This window comes from Salmo salar, chromosome ssa28 (genome assembly GCF_905237065.1).
Source record: "Salmo salar chromosome ssa28, Ssal_v3.1, whole genome shotgun sequence".
Taxonomy (NCBI): Eukaryota; Metazoa; Chordata; class Actinopteri; order Salmoniformes; family Salmonidae; genus Salmo; species Salmo salar.
Genome location: NC_059469.1, coordinates 28,842,422 through 28,854,646, shown reverse-complemented (window position 1 = coordinate 28,854,646; position 12,225 = coordinate 28,842,422). Strand labels below are relative to the sequence as shown.

The 12,225-nt window shown below is 38.9% G+C and overlaps 1 protein-coding gene across 5 annotated transcripts; it reads right to left on the bottom strand.

Moving 5' to 3' along the window:
- Positions 1-6,428: 6,428 nt before the first annotated feature.
- Positions 6,429-12,225, bottom strand: m4a15 (Membrane-spanning 4-domains subfamily A member 15). Of its 5 annotated transcripts, none has more exons than XM_045709926.1 (7): positions 12,057-12,225; positions 10,431-10,581; positions 9,491-9,601; positions 9,239-9,295; positions 7,243-7,422; positions 6,937-7,050; positions 6,429-6,678 (listed from the first exon to the last, which is right to left on the bottom strand). In XM_045709926.1, exons 2-7 carry the CDS (start codon positions 10,557-10,559, stop codon positions 6,640-6,642), a joined length of 630 nt encoding a protein of 209 aa, XP_045565882.1. In that variant the 5' UTR covers positions 10,560-10,581; positions 12,057-12,225; the 3' UTR covers positions 6,429-6,639.

Genomic DNA, 12,225 nt, shown 5'->3' with positions numbered 1-12,225 from the left:
AGGGATTTAGCAAATGTCAGGCAGATCTGCTCCCGCTCCCGTCTGCTCTCCAAGGACATGATTCCGAGGGCTTCCCGGTAGCTGGTGTACGACCAACACAGAATTATACTGCAGGCTATCTTCTGGACATGCTCCAGTTGAGTAGTCAGGGTTTGAGTGAGGCCAGGGTGCCATGCAGGGACAGCATACTCCAGAACTGGTTTTACGTAGCCGATATAGGCTAGATGGACAGGTGTACTGTGATTACAGAGGAGCGCTTATGATATTAACGCTGTGTTCAAAACAACTGGGAACTCGCAATTTGGTAATCTCCGACTTCAATGCATTCAAGACAACTGGGAACTCTGAAAAAAATATGAATTCCGACTGGTAAAATTGTTTTGAACGGTCATCCAACTAGGAATTTGAAGTCGGAAACTCTGGCATCTCTCTAGAGCTCCGACTTTCCAACCTGAAATTCAATTATGTTATGATTTGACCTCGTTTTTTGGGGGCACTTAGTGGTCCTCAAAGAGACACATAAAGAGACACATAAAGATACACTAGTGAATGACAGAATACAATCTCCAATTCACATCTCCAATAAACAATATGCATGGCTATAACATGACTATGATGGCTTAATGCTATACAGGACCATACAGCGCAAAACAACGTGACTGTGACTGCACTCATTTGCGATCAAAGGGGTGCCGCCGCACGTGTACTACAAAGCATAGCACCATCATCTTCAGTACTGGGCTACAACTGCACAATGAACTTGAATACCTCTAACAGTGAAATACAATGTAATACCCATATAATGATGTACCATACATGTATACAATTACAGGGCATATAAACAATGCACTTGGGGACACAATCCTTTACAAATACAGGGTTAAATGTCCAAAATGATATGACAACCTAAACACAGCTAGCTAGCTCACAATAGACATTTACATTGACATTTTAGTCATTTAGCAGACGCTCTTATCCAGAGCGACTTACAGTAGTGAGTGCATACATTTCATTTCATGCATTTTTTTATATTTCTTTGTAATAGCTAGCTCACAGTAGAAACGACTAATTAGCATAACCATAAATATGACATTAGGATGCACACTGGCCTTGGCTAACATAATGAAAGCTAACTGGTGGGAAAACACAAGGATGGCTGGAACTTTCTCTCACCTGACATCTCTCGAGCTGGTCTTCTTCTCTGAGCTGGAGACCGGCCAGCATGCTGTGCTCCACTTCATGCTGCCACCTCCATGCTTCACCATAGTGATGGTGACAGGTTTTCCCCCAGATGTGACGTGACGCTTGGCATTCAGGCCAAAGAGTTCAAATTTGGTTTCTTCAGAGCAGAGAATCTTGTTTCTCATGGTCTAAGAGTCCTGTCATGTGCCTTTTACTGAGGAGTGGCTTCTGTCTGGCCACTCCATAAAGCCTAATTGGTGGAGTGCTACAGAGATGGTTGTCCTTCTGGAAGGTTCTCCCATCTCCACAGAGAAATTTTGGAGCTCTGTCAGAGTGACCATCGGGTTCTTGGTCACCTCCCTGACCAATGCCCTTCTCCCCCGATTGCTCAGTTTGGCTGGACGGCCAGCTCTAGGAAGAATCTTGGTGGTTCCAAACCCTGTTGGGGCTAGGGGGCAGTATTTGCACGGCCGGATAAAAAACGTACCCGATTTAAACTGGTTACTACTCTTGCCCAGAAACGAGAATATGCATATAATTAGTAGATTTGGATAGAAAACACTCTAAAGTTTCTAAAACTGTTTGAATGGTGTCTGTGAATATAACAGAACTCATATGGCAGGCCAAAACCTGAGAAGATTCCATACAGGAAGTGCCCTGTCTGACAATTTGTTGTCCTTCTGTTGCATCTCTATCAAAAATACAGCATCTGTGCTGTAACGTGACACTTTCTCAGGCTCCCATTGGCTCTCTAAAGCCGCCAGAAAGTGCTGTCTCTGGGCAAAGTACAACAGCTCTGTTTGTGAGTGGTCAGCCTGGGGACAGTGAGACTGAGATGCACGTTCACGAGAATTCTCCATTTTTTGCTTTCAGCCTTTGAATGAATATAACGTTGCCCGGTTGGAATATTTTCGCTCTTTTACGAGAAAAATTGCATAAAAATTTATTTTTAACAGCGTTTGACATGCTTCTAAGTACGGTAATGGAATATTTTGAGATTTTTTTGTCACGAAATGCTCTCGCGCGTCACCCTTCGGATAGTGATCTGAACGGACGAACCAAACGGAGCTATTTGAATATAACTATGGATTATTTGGAACCAAAACAACATTTTTTGTTGAAGTAGAAGTCCTGGGAGTGCATTCTGACGAAGAACAGCAAAGGTAATCCAATTTTTCTAATAGTAATTCTGAGTTTAGTGAGTCCCAAACTTGGTGGGTGTCAAAATAGCTAGCCGTGATGGCCGAGCTATGTACTCAGAATATTGCAAAATGTGCTTTCGCCGAAAAGCTATTTTAAAATCTGACACCGCGATTGCATAAAGGAGTTCTGTATCTATAATTCTTAAAATAATTGTTATGTATTTTGTGAACGTTTATCTTGAGTAATTTAGTAAATTCACCAGAAGTTTTCGGTGGGTATGCTAGTTCTGAACATCACATGCTAATGTAAAAAGCTGTTTTTTGATATAAATATGAACTTGATTGAACAAAACATGCATGTATTGTATAACATAATGTCCTAGGAGTGTCATCTGATGAAGATCATCAAAGGTTAGTGCTGCGTTTAGCTGTGGTTTTGGTTTTTGTGACATATATGCTTGCTTTGAAAATGGCTGTGTGATTATTTTTGGCAGGGTACTCTCCTGACATAATCTAATGTTTTGCTTTCGCTGTAAAGCCTTTTTGAAATCGGACAATGTGGTTAGATTAACGAGAGTCTTGTCTTTAAAATGGTGTAAAATAGTCATATGTTTTGAGAAATTGAAGTTATAGCATTTTTGAGGTATTTGTATTTTGCGCCACGCGATTCCACTGGCTGTTGACTAGGGTGGGACGGAGGCCACTGTGTTCTTGAGGACCACCCGTTGTTTAAAGATGCAATAAGGCAGACTTCCATCATTGACCAGATTGGCGCACATTCAACAAATCTGATCAAACAAAGTGGATATTCATCCAGTCCGTCATGATTTATGTATTGTAACAGTCCCACAATGTGGTTACTTATGTCTGATTTGGATATATTTGTCTGTTCTCGCTTCATAACATGTAGAAGTTGTCCTTTTTCAGGCTTAGAAAAAGTGATTGCTGAATGCTAACTCCCATTCGAATAAACTGGTGGTTAGCATAGCTAGCATACAGAAATCAGTGGTGGTAGTCTAATCGTTTTTAACGGTAATGCAGTTGATTGGTAAAGATGACATGAACATATGTTGGGGTTGACATCCATACAAGCATTATACGCTGATTTTTATGACGTGCTTCCATGGGGCAGAAATCAGGGTGTTGTTGTGATTCTGGGTTGCCAGATTGTTAGCAACAAAGACAAGAAATTGCCATGGAGGGAATCGTAAGTGGCTTGTTTCAGCATGTTTAATCTTGTTATTGATACCGTCTTGTTCTGTGGTGTTTAAACTGATTTCATGTCAATGCTAATATGGCTAAACATTGTTAGCTAGCTAACCAACAACTGTAACAATGATTTGAGAGACAGCAAGTGCTCATTGTGCAAATGTATTTATGTTTTCAATAAACATTGGAGAGTAAAATATAGCTTACATGTTGTCAACAATCTAAGCCAACCCCGTATGTTTTGCCCCATAGCTGCGCATGCCTCTGTGTTGTTGCTAAACAACCAACCCCTCTATAATGATCATGTTCATTTTCTATTGCACTACATGGATGTTGTTTTATTTTGAAAGTGAAGTATATTTTGAAAATACAAAGATGTGTTTGCTTTTTGTATATTTTCTTACACTGTTACATAGGCCCTAATTGAGCAATTTACAGTTCCAGTCAAAAGTTTGGAAACACCAACTCATTCCAGTTTTTTTAAATATATATATATTTTTAAACTATTTTCTACATTGTAGAATAATAGTGGAGACATCAAAACTATGAAATAACACATATGGAATCATGTAGTAACCAAAACAGACTGAGGTGTGGGTGAATGGATGATCTCTGCATGTGTGGTTCCCACCTTGAAGCATGGAGGAGGTGTGATGGTATCAGGGTGCTTTGCTGGTGACACTGTCAGTGATTTATTTAGAATTCAAGGCACACTTAACCAGCATGGCTACCACAGCATTCTGCAGCGATACACCATCCCATCTGGTTTGCACTTAGTGGGAATATCATTTGTTTTCAACAGGATTTTGTACACCTTTATTTAACTAGGCAAGTCAGTTAAGAACAAATTCTTATTTACAATGATGACCTACTCCGGCCAAACCCTAACCCAGATGACGGTGGACCAATTGTGCGCCGCCCTATGGGACCCCCAATCACAACCAGTTGGAATCGAACCAGGGTCTGTAGTGATGCCTCTAGCACTGAGATGCAGTGCCTTAGACCACTGCGCCACTCGGGAGCCCGACACACCTCCAGGCTGTGTAAGGGCTATTTGACCAAGAAGGAGAATGATGGAGTGCTGCATCAGATGACTTGGCCTCTACAGTCACCCAACTTCAACCCAATTGAGATGGTTTGGAATGAGTTGGACCACAGAGTGAAGGAAAAGCAGCCAACAGGTGCTCAGCATATGCTCAGCATATGAACGCCTTCAAGACTGTTGGAAAAGCATTCCAGGTGACGCTGGTTGAGAGAATGCCAAGAGTGTGCAAAGCTGTCATGAAGTCAAAGGGTGGCTATTTTGAAGAATCTAAAATCTAAAATATTTTGATTTCTTTAAAACCTGTTAGGGCTAGGGGGCAGCATTTGCACGTCTGGATAATTTTTTTTTACCCGATTTAATCTGGTTACTAATCCTACCCAGTAACTAGAATATGCATATACTTATTATATATGGATAGAAAACACTCTAAAGTTTCTAAAACTGTTTGAATGGTGTCTGTGAGTATAACAGAACTCATTTGGCAGGCAAAACCCTGAGACATTTTCTGACAGGAAGTGGATACCTGATGTGTTGTATTACCTTTAAACCTATCCCATTGAAAAAACAGGGGCTGAGGAATATTTTGGCACTTCCTATTGCTTCCACTAGATGTCACCAGCCTTTACAAAGTGTTTTGAGTCTTCTGGAGGGAGATCTGACCGAACAAGAGCCATGGAACTATGATGTCCCATTAGACACCTGGCGCGCGAGTTCATGTTGGGTACCCTCGTTCCAATACGTTATAAAAGAGTATGCATTCGTCCACCTTGAATATTATTCATGTTCTGGTTAAAAAAGGCCCTAATGATTTATGCTATACAACGTTTGACATGTTTGAACGAACGTAAATATATTTTTTCCCCTCGTTCATGACGAGAAGTCCGGCTGGTTTAGATCATGTGCTAACAAGACGGAGATTTTTGGACATAAATGATGAGCTTTTTTGAACAAAACTACATTCGTTATGGACCTGTGATACCTGGAAGTGACATCTGATGAAGAGAATCAAAGGTAATGGATTATTTACATAGTATTTTCGATTTTAGATCTCCCCAACATGACGTCTAGTCTGTATCGCAACGCGTATTTCTCTGGGCGCAGTGCTCAGATTATTGCAAAGTGTGATTTCCCAGTAAGGTTATTTTTAAATCTGGCAAGTTGATTGCGTTCAAGAGATGTAAATCTATAATTCTTTAAATGACAATATAATATTTTACCAATGTTTTCTAATTTTAATTATTTAATTTGTGGTGTTGAATTGACTGCCGGTTATTGGAGGGAAACGATTTCCTCAACATCAATGCCATAGTAAAACGCTGTTTTTGGATATAAATATGAACTTGATAGAACTAAAAATGCATGGATTGTCTAACAATGTCCTAGGAGTGTCATCTGATGGAGATTGTAAAAGGTTAGTGCATCATTTTAGCTGGTTTTATGGTTTTGGTGACCCTGTCTTTGAATTGACAAAACATTACACACAACTCTTGTAAATGTACTGTCCTAACATACTCTAAATTTATGCTTTCGCCGTAAAACCTTTTTGAAATCGTAAAACGTGGTTAGATTAAGGAGATGTTTATCTTTCAAAGGGTGTAAAATAGTTGTATGTTTGAAAAATTTGAATTTTGACATTTATTTGGATTCAAATTTGCCGCTCTTGAAATGCACCTGCTGTTGATGGAGTGCACCACGGGTGGCACGCTAGCGTCCCACCTAGCCCATAGAGGTTAACACTGTTTTGGTTACTACCTATTTCCATATGTGTTATTTCATAGTTTCGATGTTTTCACTATTATTCTGCAATGTAGAAAGTAGTAAAAATAAAAACCGTTGAATGAGTCGGTATGTTTAAACTTTTGACTGGTGGTATATGTTATATTTATTACAAAGTACAAGTGTAGAGAAAGACGAGTGTATACAAAGACAATTCCATATATGTGGATTTAAAGAAATGTTCTACATATTTGTGAATACATTTATTTCATATCAATGGGCAAGTCCCAATTTTCTATCTATCCACCACGGCAGAGACAGTCAGAAAAGCCTTGTTTTCTTTATTCAGTCTGGTGATGGTAGATCTTGCATTACCACAACTGCCTGTAAAGAAGAAAGATCAGAGTTTATCTTAGGCATTCCTGCATGAGATAGACACACAAAAAAGCATTATATACACTGTACTGTATATAAACATACACTGTATTAACATTAGTTGCAGATAAGATTGTGTCTGGTTCTGTAGGGCACTTATAAACCAAAATGTATTTGATTAATTGTACTGGCATACTGACCAGAGTCTACAAGCCTCAGGACACAATACATATAGCTACGTTTTTAAAGTATGTCACAGTACTTTACCTGTGTCTTGCTGGAATGCAGGGCAACCCTGGCAAATGATGTCATCACAATTAGGAGCACCATGCCTACTAAGCTCTGGTACATAAATACAGCCTCGAGGCTGATCAACTGGTACTGTGATGATGACAGAGAGCAGAGAATGAAAGGTATCTTTATTTAGACAGAACATTTTAAAGATGTGTTATAAGATGTTTATCCTTTCTTTATTACATTTTAAAAGAGATTGTGACGAAGCAAATACCTAAGCTCTAATAATAATTGATCCAGATAACAGTGATCTGGAATCACATCAACAACAAAACATACCATATGTTGTTTATGCCAGAGGGCTGCAACTCTGCCAGATTCTGTGGCGTTGTAGTCTTCGTGGTAATAATCATAGGAGTCATGTGATTCCTGAATGCGCAGGATGCCTTTAAGGAATTCAAAGAAAGCCACTGTGACCCCCAACATAGAGATGATACTAAGGGCCAGGCTTGCTGTCACCTACATGGTGAGAACAAATAAAGTGGTGAAAGAACTGCAACCACTTTGTGACAAGGCATTTCAAGGCACTTTAACATGAGGTGAGCAGAAAATTTAAAATGCATTTATTTGCATGACATTTCCAGACTGAAGTACAGAGTGACAATCACATTGTGATGAACAAAAGAATAACCATCTTGAAAATTGCCACCATTTACCTTTTGCACCGTGGTTTTTACTATGACTAATAAGAACAACAGAATGGGATGAGGAACTGTGATCTGACATTCATTTACGCTTTTTTTGGTAAAAGTTACTAAATTCAAAAAGGCACTCTCACATCTGAACAATCTTTTTTGCAGGTGCATGGTAACAGTTGAACAAAATGAAGGAAAAAGGAAACTGCACACTGCTCTTGAAATTAGCACCCTTATGTAGACCTAGCTCCACCCACATCTGTTCCATGCATGGAAAGGGGTTGGAGGCGAAGGAAAAAACAAATAAGTGTTACCAAATATAACAATATACATTTAATAAATATTTGAATAAAGTGTGTAAATGAGACATATTAAACACGTCTGTAAAACCAAAATGAGGACATAGACCTACCGAGCAAGTTTTCATTAATCATTGGGTACATCGTACGAAAAACAGAGTAATCTTAAATAGGAGCATAATTCATGTTCAAATTCACAACATAACATACATAGGCATTTCATCATTAAGTCCTTTAGGAAACAATATCTGGAGGGTGATTTGAATATGAATTATGCTCCTATTTAAGATTATTCTGTTGTTTTTTGTATGATGTACCAATGATTAATGAAAACTTGCTCGGTAGGTCTATGTCCTCATTGTGGTTTTACAGACGTGTTTAATACGTCTCATTTACACACTTTATTAGAATATTTATGAAATGCATATTGTTATATTTGGTAGCACTTATTTGTTTTTCCTTCGCCTCCAATCCCTTTCCATGTGTGGAACGGATGTGGGTGGGGCTAGGTCTACATAAGTGCTAATTTAAAAAAACTCACAAAAGCTCTGACGAAGGCCGTGAGGCCGATACGTAAAGCTTATTAAAGATCAGGGATACTATCAAGAGCAGTGTGAGGTTTCCTTTTTCCTTAATCTGATAAAAGTTACTAAAAAGAGATCTCTGTGGAATGCACACATGAACGCTCACTATACACTTGAGTGTACAAAACATTACAAACACCTGCTCTTTCCATGACATAGGTGACTAGTTGAATCCAGGTGAAAGCGATTATCCGTTATTGATGTTACCTGTTAATTCCACTTCAATCAGTGTAGATGAAGGGGAGGAGAGAGGTTCAAGAAAGATGTTTAATCCTTGAGACAATTGAGACATGGATTGTGTATGTGTGCCATTCAGAGGGTGAATGGGTAAGACTCATTATTTAAGTGCCTTTGAACGGGGTATGGTTGTAGGTATCGGACACACCAGTTTGAGTGTGTCAAGAACGGCAAAGCTGCTGTTTTTTTTATGCTCAACAGTTTCCCGTGTGTATCAAGAATGGTCAACCAACCAAAGGACATCCAGCCAACTTGACACAAATGTTGGAAGCATTGGATTCAACATGGGCCAGCATCCCTGTGGAACGCTTTCAACACCTTGTAGAGTCCATGCCCTGGTGAAATGAGGCTGTACTGAGGGCAAAAGGGAGTGCAACTCAATATTAGGAAGGTGTTCCTAATGTTTTCTACACTATATTTTTTATAGAATGAAAATCGTTTGCCATAGTTATGAACAGTAATGTGCCATGACTAATCGTTTATAATGCCTTTGCGCAGAATTCCAATTCATGGGACTCACCAGTTGTTTTGAAGGATTCTTCTCTGTGAGCACATATAACAACCCAGAGATGATGAACTGTCACAAAGCAGAGGGAGGGGGTTTATAAGTTCAACAATATGCCCAAACTGTCATGGGAGAAGGTCTGAAAGATATCATTGAATGGAAGATTAAGCAATAAGGGTTTTTAGGACTGAAAGGTATGATGTCATGTTAAGACATTTGGATTGTCAGTATCATAGATTTATATAGACACACGCAAGAAGGACGTACCAGGATTCCTAGCCAAAAAGGGGTGAAAATCTCTGCAGAGGACTTCAGTGTATCCAGCCTCATGGGAATCCCCAAGATGAAGAGTGATGATCCCATGAACATCATTACAATCTAACCGACCAGGAACATAGAATAAAGAACATCATTACAATCTAACCAACCAGGAACATAGAATAAATAGCAGCATTACAGTCTAACCAACCAGGAACATAGAATAAATAGCAGCATTACAGTCTAACCAACCAGGAACATAGAATAAAGAACATCATTACAATCTAACCAACCAGGAACATAGAATAAATAGCAGCATTACAGTCTAACCAACCAGGAACATAGAATAAAGAACAGCATTACAGTCTAACCAACCAGGAACATAGAATAAAGAACATCATTACAATCTAACCAACCAGGAACATAGAATAAATAGCAGCATTACAGTCTAACCAACCAGGAACATAGAATAAAGAACATCATTACAATCTAACCAACCAGGAACATAGAATAAATAGCAGCATTACAGTCTAACCAACCAGGAACATAGAATAAATAGCAGCATTACAGTCTAACCAACCAGGAACATAGAATAAAGAACAGCATTACAGTCTAACCAACCAGGAACATAGAATAAAGAACAGCATTACAATCTAACAAACCAGGAACATAGAATAAAGACACCAAAATAATCATATGTTTACACAAAAATGAAGAGGTATCTGGTAAAATAATGTTTTTATTATGATTACTGTCGTGACATATGTTACCTATAACCATGCTATTACCACTTTATTTTGTGTTGTAATGTAAAGTGCTAACACTAAATTAATGAATGATAAATACAAACATTTTACCCAAAATAAAATGTTCACAGCGTTTGTCCGCAGTGACTCCTTAGAGTATTTGGCAACAATGAATACATCAGTTGTCTGTTTTCCAGTCTCACCCCAGTACTCTTTGGCTCGCCTCTGATGAAGCGGTGCAGTGGTTTACTTCCTCCCACCATAGTGGTATGTGGCCCTCCTTCTCCCCCTGCTGGACTGATGTTGGACGCCATGTTCATCGACATGATCATCTGTTGAAGGATAGTGACCAAACTGTAGGCATAACAACATTGATAATACCATGACAGAGAACCAGAAGAGGGCCTTAAAAAGACAGCAAGATCAGCTGTGACGAAAATAAATGAACATGAACCTGTTTGGTTTTAATTACTCTATAAACTATGTGGGAACAGTGTTAGAACAGTTGCAAAGCAAACCTAAAGCAACCAGAATTGAAAATGCTTTTGTAAAGGCCCAGGCCTCAATCATAGGGGGTGTAGATCTGGGTGAAAGTTCAAAATGACATGATATTCATAACACAAAAAGAACTTAGCAACAAATGAACCATCTGAAAACAACGCCAGAACTCATCTTGCCCACATGTGACAACCACCATAAGTCATAAACTGATACACTGATTGTAAGGTGTAGCCAGCCAGATGCTATATGCCTCATCAAAACAAGATAGCCTAAGCTTTTAGTGTTTTGAAAACACATATAATAAGGTTGAGATTGAATACTAGGTCTGAACCTATAACTCAAAACTAACTAATGTCAGATAATATAATGTATTGTATTCGTCTGAAGGGAACTGCAATATTCATCAAACAGTTCAACATCAACAAAAAAACATCACTGAAATTGCACAGAGAACCATAGAACCTATGATATAGATAATATGATCACTTTCAAATGGAATTTGATTACTGTCTGTGACATATGTAAACATTCTAATCTAAGTTTTGTTAATAAGAGAACCTAATCTGTTTGTTACAAATTCACAAATAATTGAACTGTAGCATATTTAACAGATAGATACTGTACATGTATAGCATAGAAAGTAGTGAAATAGTTACAGACCTGGCTTGCCTGAAACAGAACTGCGTAGATGAAATAATATTACACAACTGGAGGGAGATATTTACATGAGGGAGACGGGTGGGTGTGGGGATGGTTGGGCGGGAGTATGATAGGGCCACAGAAACGTGCTTACAATGGAATCTATCCCTAAACATTTCAAGAAAATGAACACTTTTGAGCAAGGTAGAAAGAAAAGACAGAGCAGGACGTTGCCATCGTGCACTACAGGTTTATTTTGTTTATTCATGTTGAATGTCCGTCAGTTGAATTCCGAAAAAGGACATCGCTGGTTTTGTTCTGCGACCCCAGCTGCTTTCCGACATGAGAGATGAAGAGAGAGCATGGAGAAGAGTAATGGGGGATGGGACATGCGTTAGGGGCTTAATAGAAAGCAGAGGGAGTGGGAGGGAGAGAGAAAAAAAGTTTTACACAATGTCTACTTTCATTTGGCTGTGGGTGAGATTGCTAAAGTGTTTCGTAACGAAGAGGGAGGAGAATGAGATGAGATGGATCATAAAGGGTATAAAGGAATGGTTTGAAGCAATATCTGGGTGTAACATCCTACACATTCAGGATTCAGAAAATATTCCATGCAGAGATGTTTTCTGAGCTGGTGAATAAGGGAAGAAATTGAGACATAAAAGGATGAAGATAAAATTGTAGCTTACCAAACTGTTGAGTTGATCAGTTGACTAAATCAAGAGGTAATCGTTCTGAACTTTCCAAAAAACGTTAACTTTTAGCTTTTCCTGATCACTGAACCCAACTTATATGTTTCTGGCTGTCGAAAACAAGCCTAGCAATGTATAACATTCCTCAAATTTTATGAGACCATTC

Coding starts and splice junctions, on each gene's coding strand:
- m4a15 (XM_014180127.2), bottom strand. CDS start 11,543: ATGTTTAGGGATAGATTCCATTGTAAGCACGTTTCTGTGGCCCTATCA. Junction 9,602..10,430: donor GCGAGCCAAAGAGTACTGGG/GTGAGACTGGAA, acceptor CTGGTCGGTTAG/ATTGTAATGATGTTCATGGG. Junction 7,051..7,242: donor TCTGGCATAAACAACATATG/GTATGTTTTGTT, acceptor TCATCATCACAG/TACCAGTTGATCAGCCTCGA.